The sequence below is a fragment of the Rhinatrema bivittatum genome, chromosome 6 (genome assembly GCF_901001135.1).
Source record: "Rhinatrema bivittatum chromosome 6, aRhiBiv1.1, whole genome shotgun sequence".
Lineage (NCBI taxonomy): Eukaryota > Metazoa > Chordata > Amphibia > Gymnophiona > Rhinatrematidae > Rhinatrema > Rhinatrema bivittatum.
This window is the reverse complement of record NC_042620.1, coordinates 193,969,226-193,989,961: the sequence shown is the minus strand read 5'-3', so window position 1 is coordinate 193,989,961 and position 20,736 is coordinate 193,969,226. Positions and strand designations below refer to the sequence as shown.

The window sequence follows — 20,736 nt, the reverse complement described above, 5'->3', positions numbered from 1 at the left end:
AACACCCCCACCCCTCAACCTATCCTCCCCTATAGCACTATCTCCTACCGTAAACCCTGCTCTACTGAAACTCTCATTACAGCATTTGAAGAAAAATCACCGATCATTGACCTTACTAACCCAGATATTTTACTATCTTCTTGGAACAATCTCACTGCCACCATAGCCAATGAAGTCTGCCCTATAGTAAAAAAGAAAATTTCCCACAACAAGTCAGTAAAAAAAACCTTGGAACACTACTGAATTAAAAAAGCTAAAAAATGAATTGAGAAATAAAGAAAGAGCCTGGCAAAAGACTCCATCCCCAGCTCACGCAGCTGCCTACAAATCTTCTCTTCACTCATACAGACAATCTACCCTAAAAGCAAAACGAGACTACCATTCCGCCAAAATACATGACTACCAATTCAATTCCAATGCTCTCTTTTCTTATGTCACTGAACTAACCACTAGGGATGTGCAGAGCAAAATTTTATGTTCATATTTTTTATGTCCGAAAGGGGGTCCCACTTGCGGCCAATATGGACATAAAAAAAATCCAATGAGTTGGGTATATGTACATATGTGCAAAAAAAAAAATTAAACCCCCTCACCCTCCTTAATCCCCCCCCCCAGACTTACCACAACTCCCTGGTGATCGAGCGAGGAGTGAGGACGTCATTTCTGCAATCCTTGGCGAGAAGCATGTGACGTCGGTGGCACGTCGAGTGACGCGGCGTCACGTGATTCCCGGCTCGTTCGCGCCGGATGGCTCGTTCGGCCCAAAAAGAACTTTTGGCCAGCTTGGGGGGGTCAGGAGGCCCCCCCAAGCTGGCCAAAAGTTCTTTTTGGGCCGAACGAGCCGTCCGGCGCGAACGAGCCGGGAATCACGTGACGCCGGCGTCACTCGACGTGCCGCCGACGTCACATGCTTCTCGCCAAGGATTGCAGAAATGGCGTCCTCACTCCTCGCTCCATCACCAGGGAGTTGTGGTAAGTCGGGGGGGGGGGATTAAGGAGGGTGAGGGGGTTTATATTTTTATTTTGGCTCAACAATCGCGATTTCCCACATATCGAACATATCTATGTTCGATATGTGGGAAATCCGATCGTTTATGTCGAATCAATTTTTTAAGTAAAAAAAAAAATATGAGTTGCGTTTTACTAATGCGGTCAATCCGAATGCACACCCCTACTAACCACCCCCTCCCCTCCACTGAAGAAAATGCCAGCACTAAATGTGAGGAACTTGCCATGTTTTTTAGAAACAAAATCACTAATGTCCTCCAATGTTTCCCTGTTAATCCCTCCCCTGTCAACCCCCTTCCCAAAAATTCAAGCGCTAACCTCGAGTCCCTTGACCTCGCCTCTCCTAAACAGATTGAACGAATCCTCCAAAAGGCTAAACCCGCCACTCATTCATCAGATACAATCCCCACTAAGACTCTTCTTTCCATCCCCACCACCATTTCAAAACTCCTGGCTGACATAATAAACTGCTTCCTCTCACATGGCAAAGTACCCGACCCCCTTAAACATGCAGTAGTCAAACCCCTCCTAAAAAAAACCAAACCTTGACCCCAGTATCCTAGCTACTTGCCCTATTTCTAACTTGCCTTTCATAGCAAAAATAATGGAGAAAATAGTCAATACCCAGCTCACCGAATTCCTTGAAGAGCACAACACCTCTGCCTATAAAAAGGAAAGCAAGATTGCAATTCTGTTTAAGAAATTCTTAGACATTCAAGAGGTAGATATTCAAAAGCCATTTAGACGGATAATTTAAAGTTATCCATCTAAATGGCAAGTTTTGGTATATTCAGCCACTTATCTGGCTAGATTTTAGCCAGATAACGCATTAGTCAGTTAAAATCTAGCTGGATAAAAAAGACGTATTCTGGGACATACCTCAGAGGGGCTATTTATCCGGCTAACAGCCAGATAAATTGGGATATTCAAACTTATCTGGCTAAGGTATCCAGCTAACTTTAGACCTGCTATTGAGGAGGTCTAAAGTTAGCCAGGTATCTTATCCGGCTAACTTTAAACTTATCTGGGTACATTCCTCAGCATGGCCATACCACTGAATATCCTGGCTAAGTAAGCTGGATAAGTCTTATTCAGCTAACTCACAGGGTCATTTATCAAATCACATTAGGGTCTTATCGCAGGCGTTAGGCTCCTGACGCCCGCAATAACACCATAAAGCCTGCGATAAATAATGCATTGTACGATGCATATGCAAATTTTAAAATGTTTCCCAAATGGGAGGAGTTTGTGTGGAATTATGGCAGAGTAAATTAAAATGAAGGGTGCTTAGCATTGCATGAAAATGCACATTATCGCGGGTTTTAGCGCTGGAAATAACTACACCTTTTTTCTTGGCGTTATGCTGTGGGATATGCCTGAAATGGGATTTATGCTAAAAATTTCAAATCCCGTTTCGGGCAGGAGAGGGGATCTTTCTCCTGTGTGTTATACCAAAGTCATTTTTCCACTGATTTTTTTTTTTTTTTTTTTTTTTTTGTGACAACATTGAAAGACCCAGGAAAAATAGCATAATTGAAAAAGAAGGTCCCCAGATATTATACAGCAATGGCTTTACACTATTGTGAGCTCCTCCTTAAGTCAAAGTCATAATTTTGGAAATAACTCACATAGCATAATCACAAACAGATCACATCATTACTCACCCACATGCACATATTAGATCTTCTCAACTATTCAAAGAAAAGAAGAGACCAATCCCATTTAAGGGGCTGTAACTAAGGTTTGCATGAGGGGGTCATGTGATGAGATATATATATATATGCAACTAATCACTGTACTCATGTTCCCTTTACCAATTTCTATACCATGTGGATTTCCTACATTGCATAATGTTTCATATATCTAGCTGACACAAAATACATGTGGATTAAACATTGTCATCCTTGGCAAATCTTTATCTACCCTTAGATCAGTCAACCCTCAGATAAACCAAAGAAGATCATTTGGATGGATTGTGGGATTCATGCCAGAGAATGGATTTCTCCATCATTTTGCCAATGGTTTGTGAAAGAGGTTAGTTCCTTTTCTGGTCAATAAGAGAATATACTGAGCCATTGGATAAAAAAAATATAGAGCAACATTACCAACAAACAAATACACCCAATATGATTTGATATGAAAGCACATAGGTTATGTTCAAATGGGAGGTATGTTTCTGGTACTGGACATGCACTTGTGATCCATAGTTGACAAATCATATTGAAGGTGGAGATAAGTGACCCTTCTGTTACACATATGATTATATTTTATTGTACCTAACCAGATTAGCTAAGGTCTTTGAAGGTGTTGCATTAAATTGTATAGTTTATCACTATACTTGATTTATCAAGTATAGTGGAAACCGTGAAGCCATAGGAAATACTCTTATTTCTGCACAATAAAGAAAAATAGATTCCTTGATTTCAGATACTGTTTTGTTCTTATTTTTCTTGGATCTCACTTATAATGCTTTACGAAATAATTTTCAATGACAATGTAATGTTTGGCTGCTCGTGGGATGACCCGCGACCAGCTTCACTCAACCTGACTCCAGAATGCTGCTCAGGCCCCTCTGGTACTATCCAAAAAGCAAGACGGTAGATGGTCTATGAAAGCCACGGAGGTGAAGAAAACAAAAGCTAGACCGATGCCTTGGAGAGAATTTTATTGAACAATATTGAAAGTGCCCGACTCTAGCTAAAGTTTTGCCCTATGGCTGCATCAGGGGCTCTACAATAAAATATAATTAAAATTAATAATTAAACAACCCAATAATTTTAATATAACATTTTTTTTGATAAATAAAATAGATAGCTATAATATAATACAAGAGATAGAGGAGAACAGGTAAGATGTAGAACAGGGAAGAATTATTCAACATTATCTTTAATATTGTCAACATATAGAGACAAGGCTTGATGTAAATACTCAGCTAGTATCTACTAAAATAAAGATAAAAATGATAAAAATTAATGGACAAAATTGAAGATCCCAGAAAAATTAAAAAGTTTTATAAAAATAAAAAACACATTTACCTGGTATAGTAGTACATAAAGGTTTACATATATCCTGTAAAATTGATAAAAGAGGTATGTAAAAAATATTAAACAAACTATTAAAATAAAAAATTGGATAAAAATAATATTTGCTGTATAGATTACTCAGAAAAGCAGTCATTTTACCTTGAGAGAATGGATGTTATTCAATCTCATATATTGCCCAATGGAATAAATCTTTTTATGTCCAAAAGTAGGGTTCAATGCATAGGTATTTATCAAAAACAGAACTTCTGCCATTAATAAAAAAGATGAAAGGACAATTAATGTGAAATAAAACTTGTCATAACACATGCAGTATTTAAAATCCGCGTGGCTTCGCAACATAAATTTGTGAGGGATGTCTAGGTGTGTTCTGCCAATATAAACACCGTCCAGAAAGATCTTTACATTAATCAGCACCAAAATAGTCCTGTGATTCTAAACACAAACCTAACTAACAAACTTCCATGCAAGCGGCTGGCTTAAGAAGGCTCCTTGGTGGGAAACCTCAACTCGGCACTCCCTGATGACATCAGCACAGCTGGGTATTTAAACCTCAGACACCCAAGACCCAGTGCCTCAACAACAAGTCCTACTGCTACCTTTGCAGTGAGTGTTGCTTCCAATCATGTTCCTGATCCTGCTTCACCTTGCTTCTGCCTCCTTCCTGATTCTGCTGTCTTTCTGAACCTGCCTTGCCTTGATCCACCCTGCCTTGTTCCTGTTCCTGCCATATCCTGCTCCAGTCCCAGCCTTGCCTCGTCCTATTCCAGTCCCTTGTCTGCCTGATTACCTGGTACTGACTTCTGCTACGGACCTGAGCCACTCTCTTGCCTGCTGCCTGGTATTTGCTATAGACCCCTACTATGCCTTGATCACTGCCTGCCCTGACCTTAGCCCGGCTCTGAACTCTCTTGTTCTGACCGCCCTTTGGGACATTTGCCTGTCTTGCTGACCCCTGGAACCTAAGGGCTCAACCTGTGGGGAACAGGGCTGGTATAGACTGCATCAACCACACACAGTACAAGGGCTCATAACCATGACAAACAACAGCTACTGATAAGATTCTATACCTTGCAATAGATTAGGTGTGGAAGAGTAGCCTAGTAGTTAAACCAGCAGATCAAAAAGCACAGAAACCAGAATTTAAATCCTACTTCTCCCACTGATGCTCCTTTTGACCTTGGGCAAGTCACTTCACCCTATACTGCCTCAGGTGCAAACTCACTGGCTATTTTTAAAAGGAACGCATGTGTGCCAGGTTATGCCTAATTTTATATCATGCACGCATCATTTAAAATATCCCTGCCATTTGTGTTCAGCCTTTACGTACATATTTTAATAACTTGCTTGCACAAGTGACTGTAGGGGGGGGGGGGGAGGGGAGAGAGAGAGACAATATGACACCCCATATATCTCCCACCGTAAGATGTGCACTTTCAACTCAGGGTGGGTTACAAGGGTCTTCAGACCCTTGCACCCTAGGCAGACCAAAATAACACCACCTTCCCATAAAAACCCCACCCTGAGTTGAAAGTGTCCCTCTTACAGTGGGAGATATAAGGCGTGTCATAATGTCTCTCTCTTACAGAGGTGTGCTCTCTCACTCTCTCTCTCGTAACTTGCTTTGAGCTCAGATTTATAAAGGCAAGTAAAAAAAATCCAAAATTTAAGTTAGCAACAGGAAATCTAATTTGGTTCACTTCTACTTTTTTTTTTTCCCTAGATTCTAAAAAGTTACCAAAGTAACCCAAAACTGAGCAAGGCAATCCAGAATATAGACTTCTATGTCCTACCAGTACTGAACATTGATGGCTATGTTTATTCATGGACAACGGTAGGTAAACACTGCTGTGCAGTCACTTATATTCCACAGGTCTTCCACCTTACAATAGTATTTAGATGTCTGCTGTTTTGACAGTGATCGCTTAAGTTCTTAAGCGATCACTGTCAAAACATTTTGAACAATGTTTACAAAAGATGTTTCTGTTTGCCCAAATCCATTTCATAGACAGTGAAATAGGATCAAAGTGTACCACTCTAGCTCCAGGCAGCAAAGAATGAGGACACATCCCTAGTCACTGCCTATCTCTTCCTCATCCGGTCAGCCTGGATCAATTGCAATTGGAGAAAAAGGAGATGAAGAGGAAACTATGGTGAGAGAGCAGCTAGGGGTATTAGCGAGAGAAGGATGAAAAAGGATCTAGGGTAATTTGGAAGGGGTGTAAAAGAGTAGGTAAGAGAGGGGCTGGGAAGATTATGGGGAAAGGATAAAAGAGGCATTGGGGGCTGAGAGAGGAGCAGAAGAGATTGGTATAGGAGAAGAAAGAGGGGGTAAAGGCATCAGCAGAGGTAGGAGGTGTAAGAGGGCATCAGCTAGGCAGCAGAGAAGAGGAAAGGGGCATTTATGTATGTGAGAGAGAGGGGTAGGATCAGCACCTGAAATATACCTGGGATGGGGAGGGGTGAGAGGGTACCTGGAATGTGGAAAGAAAAGAAAGATGTGCAGGAGAGGGATGCTCTATGTGTGATAGAGCAGGGTTAGAAGGAAAAAAATCACCCTACCCTCCAATCCCAGAAACTCCTTCTATCTATCTTCCCTCCTTCCAGATCCTAAAATATCCATTCCTCATCTGTCCTGATCCCAGAATGTCTCTCCTCCCTCTCCCATCCCCAATCTCCAATTCCCCCCATTCACAGAATGTCCCTCCTTCACACACTTTCTGATCCTAGAAAGTCCCTTCATCCATCTCTCTTCTGCCTCCTCCCAGACCTCCTCAAACACATCCCCATTTCTTATCTTCTCTCCTCCCCCATATCCAGTTCTCCTTTCAGTCATCAACATCTTCCCATTTCTTCCCCCATATATCACAGAAACATAGAACATGACCGCTGTTAAAGACTATACGGCACATGCAGTCCACCCATTCACACCTCCTGCTAAGTTTTATAGTCACTTGCTCTCCCTCAGAGATTCTCTGTGCTTGGCCATGTTTTCTTGAATTCTGATAATGTCCTTGGCTCCATCACCTCCACAGAGATGCTGTTCCATGCATCCACTACTCTTGCTGTAAAGAAATATGTCCTTAGATTGCTCCTGAATCCTACCCCCTTTCACTCTCATCCTATGACTACTTGATCCAGAGACTCCTTTCCATTGAAAGATGTCTGCTACCAATCATTCTTTGCATTTATTTCTTAGAGGTATTTAAATGTCTCTATCATATTTCTCCTTACCTTCCTTTCCTCTAGGATATATATGTTTAGATCTTTAAGTATGTCCCTATATGTTTTATGATGAAGTCTATTGATTATTTTAGTAGCTATTCTAAGGACCAATTCTAATCTATTTTCATTCTTTTGAAGGTGCATTTACCAGAAATGCACACAATAATCTATGGGGCGGATTTTCAGAGCCCTGCTCGCGTAAATCCGCCCAAAACTGGGCGGATTTACGGGAGCAGGGCCCTGCGCGCCAGTAAGCCTATTTTACATAGGCCTCCCGGCGCGCACAGAGCCCCGGGACTTGCGTAAGTCCCGGGGTTCTCCGAGGGGGGCATGTCGGGGGCGGGCCCGGTCGTCGCGGCGTTTCGGGGGCGTGTCGGCAGCGTTTTGGGGGCGGGTACGGGGGCGTGGCTATGGCCCGGGGCGGTCTGGGGGCGTGGCCGCGCCCTCCGTACCCGCCCCCAGGTCACGGCCCGGCGCGCAGGAGGCCCGCTGGCATGCGGGGATTTACGCCTCCCTCCGGGAGGCGTAAATCCCCCGACAAAGGAAAGGGGGGGTTTAGACAGGGCCGGGTGGGTGGGTTAGGTAGGGGAAGGGAGGGGAAGGGAGGGGAAGGTGAGGGGAGGGCAAAGGAAAGTTCCCTCCGAGGCCGCTCCGATTTCGGAGCGGCCTTGGAGGGAATGGGGGTAGCCTTGCGCGCGCCGATCCAGGTTTTTAGCAGATACGCGCGGCTCCGCGCATATCTACTAAAATCCAGCGTACTTTTGTTTGCGCCTGGAGCGCAAACAAAAGTAGGCTATTCGCGCGCCTTTTAAAATCCGCCCCTAAATGAGATCTCACCAGAGATTTAAACAGAGGCAATCACTTCATTTTTCCTGCTGGATATTTCCTTATTCACTCAAGAAGTCTTCTGGTTTTTGCCATCACCCTGTCTACTAGTTTGGCCACCTTAAAATCATCAGTTACAACCACCTTAATCTGGTTTTTCGAGTGCTGTGTGTCCTCCCTTTGAAGGGAGGACACACAGCATTCTGTATCGCTCCATGGTGAGACCGCCCCTTGAATACTGTGTACAATTCTGGTTGCCGCATCTCAAAAAAGATATAGTTGCGATGGAGAAGGTACAGAGAAGGGCAACCAAAATGATAAAGGGGATGGAACAGCTCCCTTATGAGGAAAGGCTGAAGAGGTTAGGGCTATTCAGCTTGGAGAAGAGATGGCTGAGGGGGGATATGATAGAGGTCTTTAAGATCATGAGAGGTCTTGAACGAGTAGATGTGAATCGGTTATTTACACTTTCGAATAATAGAAGGACTAGGGGGCATTCCATGAAATGAGCAAGTAGCACATTTAAGACTAATCGGAGAAAATTCTTTTTCACTCATTGCACAATAAAGCTCTGGAATTTGTTGCCAGAGGATGTAGTTAGTGCAGTTAGTGTAGCTGGGTTCAAAAAAGGTTTGGATAAGTTCTTGGAGGAGAAGTCCATTAATGGCTATTAATCAATTATACTTAGGGAATAGCCACTGCTATTAATTGCATCAGTAGCATGAGTTTGTCTTAGTGTTTGAGTAATTGCCAGGTTCTTTTGGCCTGGTTTTGGCCTCTGTTAGAAACAGGATGCTGGGCTTGATGGACCCTTAGTCTGACCCAGCATGGCAATTTCTTATGTTCTTATGTTCTTAAGTGATTAGAAGAAGGGCTTCTTTAAAGAATCTAGCCTTGATGTCTGTTTTCTTGGTAGCAATCTGCTCAGCTAGGAGGACATCAGAGCTGCAAGCGTTGTCGTGTAGGGACCGTTTCCTACGATTTTTGAAGAATGGTGTGTCATTATGTATGGTTCCTTCCTTTTTGCCTAAGGTGGTGTCCTCTTTTCATCTTAACCAGACGGTCGAACTACCGGCCTTTCCGAATTTGTCAGCAGATGCTCCTATGGTGAGGGAGCTTCACTTATTGGATGTACAGTGAATTCTTTTGCAATATCTTAAGGTGACAAATGCCTTTCGGAAATCAGATCATCTTTTTGTCCTGTTCAGTGGAGCAAAGAAGGAAAATAAGGCTTCCAAGGGCATGATTGCAAGATGGCTGAAAGAGACAATAAATACAGTTTACATACAGAAGGGTTGCAGGCACATTCCACTAGGGTGCAGGCAACTTCCTGGGTGAAGTGCCAACTGATTTTGCTGCAGGAGGTTTGTTGGTCAGCAACATGATCTTCTCTTCACACTTTTACCAAACATTACCACTTGGATGTACAGGCGCCAGAGGAAGCAACTTTTGGGGAAAGTGTGTTGCGCGTGGGTCTTTCAAGTTCTCGCCCAATATAGAGGGACTTGGGTACATCCCACTTCTCTGGGCTGATCTGGGTTATGCACAGAAAAGGAAAATGTGTTCTTACCTGCCAATTTCCATTCCTGTAATACCCCAGATCAGTCCAGAGACCCATCCCCTTCTTTTGAAAGACTTCCTCGCTTCTGGATGTTGCTGAGACAGTATGCAAACATATGCAGATTTACTAAGCATGTACATAGGTTAATATATATTTGGTTTGAAGCAAGAGATCCTAGTTTTATGTGCCTCCAAATTTGAGTCTCTGCTTGCCCTGAGTTTATTGAGGGACTGCAGGTGGTACACTCAGTTATGTAGCAGTGCCTGAAAAGTTTTCATTCTCTGCCTCCATTTGCTGGTAGGCATGCAAAACCCAGTTATCTAGACTGATCTGTGGTAATACAGGAATGAAAATTAGCAGGTAAGAACAAATTTTCCTATCCCACTTTTGTTTTGTGCATATAACTTTACACAATATTTATTTATCTATTTATTTATTTTTTAGATTTATTTATTTAGTGTTTTTTTATACCGGCATTCGCGATAGGTATCACATCACGCTGGTTTACATTTAACAGGGGGTGTAAAATGAAAAGATATAATAAAACTTTAGCAGGTGGGGAGCAAAAAACGTTGCAGTTACAATAAAACAGGGATGTACACAACTTGGAGCAGAAGAAGGAAAAAGGCGATAGGAATTTAAACAGAAATTTTAAATTCCAATGTAAATTCCAATGTAATGGAATTCCAATGTGATGGAATTTACAATGTTATTATTTACAGTGTTGTGGTAATGTCTGAGAGTAAATTGACGGTGAGTTAAGGTTCAGTTGGGGTCTGGAAAGGCTTTCTTAAATAACCACATTTTGAGCCTTTTCCTGAAAGTAAGTAGGGTTCCTGTCGCAGATCAGGTGGGATGGAGTTCCATAGAGGTGGTCCTGCTGTGGAGAAGGCCCGGTCTCTAAGGGATTTATGTTGAGAGGTTTTGGAGTGTGGCACATGTAGTGATTCTCTATAAGACTCTCTGATGGGTCTAGAGGAGGTATGTTTTCTGAAAGGGATTTGTAGGTTGAGTGGAGCATGGTGATGGATAGCTTTGTAGATGGAAGTAATGGACTTATACAAGATTCTGTAGTGAATTGGCAACCAGTGTAGGTCTTTGAGGATTGGGGATATGTGGTCTCTTCTCCTTGTGTTAGTCAGTATTCTGGCTGCCGTGTTTTGGACCATCTGAAGAGGTTTGGTATGAGATGAGGGGAGACCTAATAAGATAGAGTTACAGTAATCTATCTTAGAGAAGATTATTGCTTGCAAAACTGTTCTGTAGTCATGAAAGAGTGGCTTTATTCTTTTTAGGACATGTAGTTTATGATTATTTACTCTTTCGGATAGTAGAAAGACTAGGGGGCACGCCATGAAGTTAGCATGGGGCACATTTAAAACTAATCGGAGAAAGTTTTTTTACTCAACACACAAACTCTGGAATTTGTTGCCAGAGGATGTGGTTAGTGCAGTTAGTATAGCTGTGTTTAAAAAAGGATTGGATAAGTTCTTGGAGGAGAAGTCCATTACCTGCTATTAAGTTCACCTAGAGAATAGCCACTGCCATTAGCAATGGTAACATGGAATAGACTCAGTTTTTGGGTACTTGCCAGGTTCTTGTGGCCTGGATTGGCCACTGTTGGAAGCAGGATGCTGGGCTTGATGGACCCTTGGTCTGACCCAGTATGGCATTTTCTTATGTTCTTATGAAAGCAGTCCTTAGTTGTCTGGTTGATAAATAATTTTAGGTTTAGGTGATTGTCAATGATAGCTCCTAAGTCTCTTACTTGAGAAATTTGCAAGTTGGCTGGTAGATATGTGGTAATGTTATTGTTTTCTGGGGATATGAGAAGGAGTTCGCTTTTTGAAGAGTTAAGTATTAAGTTTAGACTGGTGAGGAGGCAGTTGATTTCTAGAAGGCAATTTTCCCAAACTTCTAACAGTTTTGTGATGGATTCTTTAATGGGGATCACGATCTGGACATCGTCGGCGAATAAGAAGTGTTTTAGGTTCAGTTTGGTTAACAACTGGCAGAGAGGGAGAAGGTAGATGTTGAAGAGCATGGGTGATAGGGAGGAACCCTGAGGAACCCCTAGTGAGGAAGGATAACAGTGAGATTCTTTATTGTGTATGTTTTGAACCAGGCCAGTGCTGTACCTGTTATGCCGATGTTCACCAACTGATTTAGGAGGATAGAGTGGTTAACAGTATCAAACACTGCCGAGAAGTCCAGGAGGATCAATAAGTAGGCATGACCTTATTGTACTGCTATAATATATAATATATAATATAATGTACTGCTCCCTAGGAATTTTGCAATCCCCATGCAGGGTCATGCAATTTTTAGCATAAAATTTAGCTGCCAGACTCTAGACCATTCCTCAAGCTTCACTAGATCCCTCCTTATTTTTCCATCTCTTCCAGGGTGTCTTGCAGATTTTTGTATCATCTGCAAACATGAAAAGCATTTCTGTTAGTCCTTCTGCAACATTGCTAATGAAAATATTGAACAGAACCCAACCGAGGATCAATCACTGTGGCAGACAACTATTAACCCCCCCTCCCTCCTTTCTTCAAGTGAGCTTGATTTACCACTTCCCACATAAAGTGACTGACTGGGTTAGAAACTAGTTAAGGCCTATAACTTGGGTGCTCAGTTTGTATATATATCGACTATAAGGAAATGTGTCAATTGCCTTATTGAAATTCAAGTACACTACCCTTAGTGCTGTCCCTTGATCTAATCTCTGGTCACCCAGTCAAAATTATTAAATAGATTCATCTAATAAGACCTGCCTATTGTAAAACCATGCTATCTTGGATCCTGTAATCCACTGGATTCCAAAAACTGCACTATCCTTTGTTTTAGCAGTGATCCCATTAATTTATTCACCACTGATGTCATTTTAACTGGCCTGTAGTTCTAAGACTCCTCCTTACTTCCAGTTTTGTGAAGAGGAACCACTTATGCCTATTTCCATTCCTTTGGAGCCACTGCTGACTCTAAAGAAATGTTGAGAAGGTCAGACAACAGAGCTGTCAGAACATCCCTAAGTTCCCTTAATACCCTTGGACATATCCAAGCTGGCTTTATTGCTTTATCTACTTTTATTTTGCTAGATCCATGGAAACACAGTCTTCTGAAAATTGATTGAGGTCTACCTGACGTCCATTCCTATTTGTGGCAGTTTTCTGTGGTTCTGTTCTAAGCCCTTCATCATTGAACAGAAAATATGTTAAGCAATTCTTCTTTCTCCTCGTCAGCTTCTACATATTTGCCCCCCTTCATCTCTGAGTCTAACAATCCCTCTTTTGCACCTCTTGTCACTAATATACCTTAAAACGGTTTTGTCCCTCTCTTACTGTATTAGCTATTTTTCTTCCATTTGCAAATTCATTCTCAAGATTACTTTCCAAGCTTTTCTTGGCTTTTCAAAATATTGTTGCCTGTTTTCATCTTTCTGCAATCTCATCGTTTAAGAATGCTAACCTTTTTACCTTACCTTTTCAGCCATTTCCTTAGAAAACATTTTCTTCTTAACTTTATTTACTTTTCTAACAATAAGATTAGTCACCCTTACAACATTTTCTTTTAGTTTTGCCCATTGCTCTTCTACTTTCCCTAGTTTATCCCATCCAGTTAATGCTTCCTTGAAGTTTCCCCCATCATAATAAAGTTAGTTTTCCTGACGTTCAGGACTCTCACCTTTGAATGAACGACCACTATCTATGCTCTAATACTGATCCCCCAACTGTGACATAAAAAATACTCCCCCATTTGTAAGCGCCAGGTCCAGTATTGTCCCCTCATGTGTTGCTTCTGTTAACAGTTGTCAGAACAGTTCTTTCTGTAGACAATTCAGGATCTTCCTACTTCTAGAAGACACTTCAGTTGGGAGGCCCCTTCCTAGCAACATCTGCTCGATATCACTTAGCAATAGCTTCTCTGCTTTCTGATTGGCAGATGGATGCTTCCATGCTCCTCAGAAGCAACAACCACCACTATATTCTGCCTTCTTAGAAGCATTGGTTGTTGAATCCTCAGCTTTTGGGTTTTAGTTCATTCTCTTCCTGGGATGGTTTCTGCTAGGGTGGGATACTGGTTATTCAGTTTGAGGAAAATTGGAGTTGGGGTACAAGCTCTATTGGTTGTAATAATCTGGGTCTAGCTCATCTTTTGGTTGAGTTTCATCTTCCCCTCTGCTTAAATTTTCCTTCTTTGATGCCTCAGTAAGGAAAGCATTTCATTGATATAGTCCTAATTCTCCTGAGTATCTCTGTTTTGCCATCTCCTATCTCAATTCTGATACCTTTTTCTTGAGGGAGTCAACCTGCAAACATCTTTTACATTGAATTAGTTCTTCATTGTATCAGATAATTTGTTTGGACAACAGCAGAATTAGTAACAGTGATGACAGGTTTGGCAATATGTTTTCCAGCCATTCTTTTGATGGAGTAAAGTCTCCAAATGGGTTAATTTTGTGCACTCCTTGACAGAAATGAAACTCACTCCTAAAGCAGAATATGCTAAACAAGATCTCGGTCTCAAATTTATTTATTTATTTAAAATTTGTTCTATACCGTCGATAAGTTAAATACCATCACAACGGTTTACAGAAGGGCACGATAAAGAGAAATATGGGTGGTATAGATTACAAATTACTCATGTGCCTATCATAGTACGGTAACAATTTAAAATAATAAACAAAGTGTGCAAGTTAAACCTGATTGTTAGGAACAAATTAGGCAGTTTGATTTTAACATTAATATGCTTATGTAGGTTACTAAAAACTTCTAGCTTGGTGCATCCTTATCGCTCAACTATTTTTCTCCTTTTCTTTATCTTTATAAAATGCTTGTTTAAAAAGCCAGGTTTTCAGATTAATTTTGAATAATTTCAGATTTGTCTGTAGTCTTATTTCGAGAGACATGGTATTCCAGAGTACAGGATGTGCAAAAGGTTCGGGCTTCATTTTCGGCCCACCGCAGGAAATATAGTATTTCCCACGGTTTAGGCCTTTGAAATTTGGGGGGACCTGAATTTCGGGTTAGTGCACGCTAACATTTTAACATTAGCGTGTACTAACTCCCATTAGTGCGCACTAACCCGAAACCGAATTTTTCCCGAAATTTCAGGGAAAATTTGTTCGGGTTTCAGGGTCCCCAAACCAGGATGAATTAGGCAATTTCAACGAATGCACATCCCTACTACTAATGCCCTTCTTAATACTTGCATTGTGATAAACAGAACTTTCTTGTGGAGCTCATAAGGTGTAATATATACAAGCAGAAAATATAGATGCACCTGAAAGTTCTTTTGAACACACCAACCAGTGCACCTTTTGCTGTTAGGAGCTTTTGGTACCTGTTGAAATGAGAGTGACCTATCAAAGTCCCTACCTTTTCCTCAGTTTTCCTGAAAATAAAATCAGCTAGCCTGAGGAATCTATGTTGTTCCTCCACACTCAGAATCCCTGTTTGTAGTCTTGTTTCCTTGATAGTTAGAATCTTGTTGCTTAGGGTATAATAGTAAACTAGACCAACTAGAATTAAGATCTAATAAGATGCTACCAATCAAGTGCCCTGTGAAGGAGTGTTCCTACACCCCCTCCTTAACCTGTGTAGGACTAGGCTTAATGTCTGGTCCATCTTATTCCCCATTGAAGGAAAGAGCTCTGTGGGTGGGACCCTGCTAGGCAGGGAGAGACCTTTGGACAGGACCCAGCTGAGGAGATTAAGAGGCAGAACCCAGCTGGGTCAGTAGGCCAGTCCCAGGTCCCCAGGAGAAAGCAGCTACTGTAACATTGATGTCCTAACCTGAATTCAGGAAGTGGATGTTTCTGTATCTGTGTTTATTGCTGAAGGTAAGCAGATATTTGAATGGAAATTGATATGCACTGTAAATAAAATACTAAACAAGCCTTGACCACTCATTTACAGTGTCACATATGGTGTCAGTTTAGGGATTCTTTTTCTATGCTTGGCACAGAGAAAACAGTCTCCAGGGGAAAGAAACTAAAGTGTGTGTGAATATGGCCTGCCAAGAAGTTTAGAGGCACAGCAATGCTCTTAGAAATGTGCATAAGTGCATACAGAAGTAAAGCAGCTGAAAAATATTTCTGTTAGTACACAAAAGCCAAACAGTTTAAAGCTTTTCAGTATAGAAAGGGAATTGGTTTAATGGGCCTTGCTGAAAAGATACCATAAGAGTGTCAGCAACTAAACAGGCTAAGGAGAGAAGCTTTGGTTGAGCTAGAGGATGAAAAGTGAGTAAATTAAAGCTGGAAAAGCAGGAAGATTTTTTTCCTTTTGTACCTTTGGGGAAAAAAAAGAGATTGAGAGAAGTCGTTTTGCATTGAGTTGGTATTTGAAGAGGGTATGGCCCTGCAAGTAAAGCTGCCAGAGTTGGCTCTGTGTGACTCCCTTAGTCTTGCAACTTATACTGTGAGACTTGCCCAGCATGGTAGAGGAAGCCAATGTCCTATTAAGTGCTATTTCTTCTGCCAGCTGTATGCCTGGCAGGGAGAGACATGGAAGCAGACCAAGTCTATCAGGCTTTGACAAGGTTTAGCCTCCTCAAGCCTAGTCTTATACTGAGAGCCTATGATCACTACTGCTATAAGCCCATCAGCCCAACATGCGATGCTGACAGAGCCTGAGATGCCCCTCATCTTGCAGTACCCTGGGCAACCACCCAGCTCACTCTACCCAAAGTACAATGGCAAAAAGAAAACCAGAACAGAGCAAAGTCCCAAAATCCAACAGATTCCAGTGTCAAGGATTATATGGTGATCAATGGTATCAGTAGCAGTGGATAGGTTAAGGAAGATGAGAATCAAGTAAAGGCCCTTGGCCTTGGCCATGAAAAGGTCATAGGAGACTTTTCTCCTTGTTCTTGAAGTATCTACTGTTTCTTACTTTTATCTGACTCCTTTTAATTCAAAGATATTTGGGTCTCAGTTAACTAAATTAATCTATTTCTGTTTCCAGACCCGTACCTTATTGTATTTTGGAGTCGGTCAGGGCAAGGAAATTTAAACATTTTCTTTCTCATAAAGACAATTTTTTGGGATTCTGTTCAAAGCATAGAACTTGTTCATGTTACAAAAACTGTTTTTAATTCAGATTTTTTTCACTACTACAACATATTGTGAAGTGGGTTTTAATCTGGCTTAACATGCTGCTACTTGTTCATGCTTTCTTTTCATCAGTCTAGTTATGAGTTTCAACTTATTGAGCAGGGGGCTGTTCTATCTGCTATATAGTACCTATGTAAACCAGTGTTTTACATATACTAAAAATGCTATAGGTTTACTTAACTGGTTTTAAGAACTGTGATGTTGTCAAGTGTTACCTATATTCTTTAGCTGTTGGGAAACAGCAAGTCCTGTGACAGGCAGGGTTAAGATGTAGAACTTATTTATTGACAGTGTTGTTACTGTTAGTGCCGGCACCAGAATCACTTCATCAGTTTATATCACTTGTGCCCCAAGTCACTATTTTTTGGTGTTGTACAGGATCGTCTGTGGAGAAAATCCCGTTCACCACATGACAATGGCACCTGCTATGGGACAGACCTCAACCGCAACTTCAATGCACAATGGTGCAGTAAGTTCAAAATATTTCAAGATAAAATAAGTATATATAAATATAATCTCTGTACGTATTTATTTCTTGATCTGTCTCGCTCTGTTTGTATATACAGTATATATAGGGGCATAGAGTGACTGCTTACAATGGTGGTATACCTGAAAATATTCTGCTGCCATGTGACTTAAAAACAAAGGCACATGCGCATTATTTAAATAAGAGGGCTAATAAAAGTGCATTAACTTTCTTACAACCTTGTAGTTATGAGAAAATGAATGACACTGGAGAGGGGTAAAGGCTAGCATGCCAGCCCTGCATCGTAAGGTCATTTTCTTCTTTATGAATGCCTCTGACACAATAAAACTCAATCTGAAATTACTAGGCAGAGAAAGAAGGAATGCCAAAAAACTCACTTTGATTTTACTTGCCAAAATGGCCTTGCATGCATGATTGTGCCCAAAGCTGGGATGCTTAGCAAAGTGTGCACTATTGTGTTGAGGTGCATGCCCCAAAGAACTTACCCTTAGATTTAACTTGCCATGCCATTCTTTGCCAAAATGAATGAGAGATTAACTTGCCATGCCATTCTTTGCCAAAATGCATGAGAGATTGTGCCCAAAGTTGGGAAGCAGAGATTTAATGTAAACCGAGGTGATGTTTCTTACATGCCCCGGTATATAAAAAATCCATAAATAAATAAATTTTTTTCACTTTACTCATATTTTTAACACGCTTTTTTCAATTAGTGCTTTCTTTCTATACTGCCAGGCCATTTGCATGCCATTCTTATTTATTATTTATTTATTAGTCTCCTGCTGACGAACACTTACTGCATTTTATGTTAATGTGGCTTTTAAATGTAAGTAAAAGAAAATCCATGCTATAAATAGCATGGATGGTTTTATTACACAGTCCCTCATCAAACACAGAATAAATGACCACAAATTAGAAACACTACTATGCAGACAAAAATTGAATTCTTTTATTGCTCTGCTGTCCACTTCCAGGCCTGGATTTCCATTGCCAACATCCATAAGCATCAGGAGGGAGTAGGTACAGACACCCCCATCTTGTCCCCTCTCCTGAGATTGGGGGAGGGGTGTCAACTCCTATCTGCTTACCTAAAGCAGCTCTGTCCTGATCCCAAGGCAGTGGGAGCAGCAGCAGTAACCTATAAGAAATTCAGCGCAGGGCCTTCAGCCTGCAGCCACACGCTCAAGGACCTGTCTCCTCCTCCCACACAGGCTTTCTGTTACTTTGGCAAACCATGCAAGAGACAGGGCTTTCAATATGTGGCCATGGGCTGCAAGCACTGCATTGAATTTCTTATATATTGCTGCTGTTGTCAAGGGTTCGGGACAGAGCCATTTTAGGTAAGCGGCTGGGAAGCAGGCAGGCTTCGTGGAAGCATAGCAGTAGCAGTTGCCTGGGAGGGAAGGGTCCTGATCAGGAAGCAGAGGACTATCTATGTTTTCTGAGATTCAAGACACTGGCCAATAGAGTCAAGGACCACAGCCTTGTGTGCACCTACCATGGGGCACCTGCTGTGTATGCCTGGGGAAGCTGTCCCTTTTACCCATAGGAAAAAGTAGCCATGGTAGTGGTTCCCAGGTTAGCAGAGCGATCCCTGAGTCTCTCTTTCATTTGCGCTAACTCGGCACAGATGAGTGCAGGCTCCTCTGGCAGCAATGGTATCAGCAGGAAGCTCCGGAGCTTGCAGCTCATGCATATGGCAGCTGCTCCTCCTCAGCAATATATAGGACCCCTCCAGGGAAGACTTCTCCCCCTAATTTCCAAATCTGAACCCATCACTATCTCTCTTCCCTGGCCCCAGCATTCTAACCCTCCATAGGCATCCCACTCAGTAAGTTTTAAAAATTAACAAAACACCAATAAAATATTTCAAACCTGCAGACACATCAAATAACAGGCTGAAATTAAAACTAATGACAAAAAAATCCTTTCAATTCCAAATATGCTGAAATCATAAGAGTGCCTTGGAGAGGTTAATTTTCAAAGTGATTTACAGTATATGAGTCAAAAGCATTTTACGAGTTAACTGGCTATTTGAAAATTGCTTTCCCTTAAAGCAACTAAAGGTTTCTGCATTCTACAATATGTATACTTTTAGCTGCATTGAAAGGATGTGTTTGGATTGAGGGAGGAAAATTACATGCATAGATTGCCTTTTCAAATCTTCGTACATACTTCGCATGTAAAATTCTACCTGCAGAAAAAGCAAATTCAAGTGACCATGCATACTTTGTACCCTTAGCAAGTTTCAAAACAAAAGTATGCATGTACTTGCACTTTGAAAATTAGCACAAAATCCACAGGTAAAAGTCTTTGTCCCACTGTGGACAGGTTGAAAATTGTTTCTTGTAGAATAAAAAGGTATAATAAGGCTCACAGAAGACTGAAAGAAATGTGGATGACCTGCCTAAAATTCAGCTGGCCCTGGGGCAATTTGCTTAAAATTCAGCACCTAGTGTATGGCACTGGGGCCTGGGATGGACAGAGAAGATGCCGCCAGTGTCAGGGTCTCAGTTCAGTCTGAGAAGCCATTGTCATTGATGTCAGAAGTGCAGTCTTGCATGCAAAATCTGTTACCACTAGAAATGTTGAGTTCTTGGCTTAAAAAAATGATGCTGGCACCAGAAAGCCTGAGCTGAGACATCACATCCCTAGAGCTGCCCCTAGTGCTAGACCCTGCACTGGTATGCTGGGAGAGGGCTAGGGGTGGGAAGGAAAGGAGAGGAAGTCTCGGTTGGGGGAAAGGGGAAGGGCTAGAGAGAGAGTGCCAGGAGGGAGTGGAAGAAGCAGGGAGAGATGGTGATAGTGCCTGAAAGGAGAGGAAAGTAAAAAAATAAAGGAAAAGAAGTAAAAGATAAAAAATACAAAACAGACAAAGGGCAAAATAAGAAAGTCTGCCACCTCCAAAAAAAAGAAACCCCAAACATTCCCTGGCTCAAAATTTTTGGCTGGTGCTTAAGCTTTAATTCTAAATATTTTTGCTTCACAGCTCATGCAACTTATAATACGTCTGGTACGTGGTCATTTTCAAAACTATGCAATTAGTTTCAAAGTCTATTGATACTTTTCACTACTTGTCAAAGTGAAATTATATGCCTACTTTCTTTTGAAAACTGCCTAGAGAAAAAGTACTTGCAGAGATTTGCACCTGCTTTTTCTGCAGATAACTTTTCCCCTTCAAAGCAATGTATTTAGTTTTGAAAATGCTTAACTATATGCACTGTTGCCTCCCCCCACCTAACCTTAAATCGGAGTCCACCTACTTTTTCCAGGAGTAAAATTAGCCATGTGGTTGATCACCCAGGTATACCTGGGGAAAGAATGGACAGTTTTTAGATGGCCTATTTATTCAGGTAAGTGGCTTCTGAAAATTGTCCTCTCGTGTCAGAGGTGTGGTGGGAGATGGGACCATAGATTAAAGGATGTTGATTTAGCTTCTTTGAGGAGTGTGGGACCTCTGTGCAGTCTCTTC

The 20,736-nt window shown here is 41.5% G+C and overlaps 1 protein-coding gene across 2 annotated transcripts in view; it reads left to right on the top strand.

The window, feature by feature from the left end:
* Positions 1–20,736, top strand: part of LOC115093921 (carboxypeptidase O-like) — a 159,062-nt gene that overhangs the window by 122,444 nt on the left and 15,882 nt on the right. For both annotated transcript variants that reach the window (XM_029606352.1, XM_029606353.1), the window contains 3 exons: positions 2,938–3,042; positions 5,773–5,883; positions 17,159–17,249. In XM_029606352.1, the coding sequence (XP_029462212.1) occupies positions 2,938–3,042; positions 5,773–5,883; positions 17,159–17,249 (307 nt within the window). The remainder of the gene's footprint in view (positions 1–2,937; positions 3,043–5,772; positions 5,884–17,158; positions 17,250–20,736) is intronic.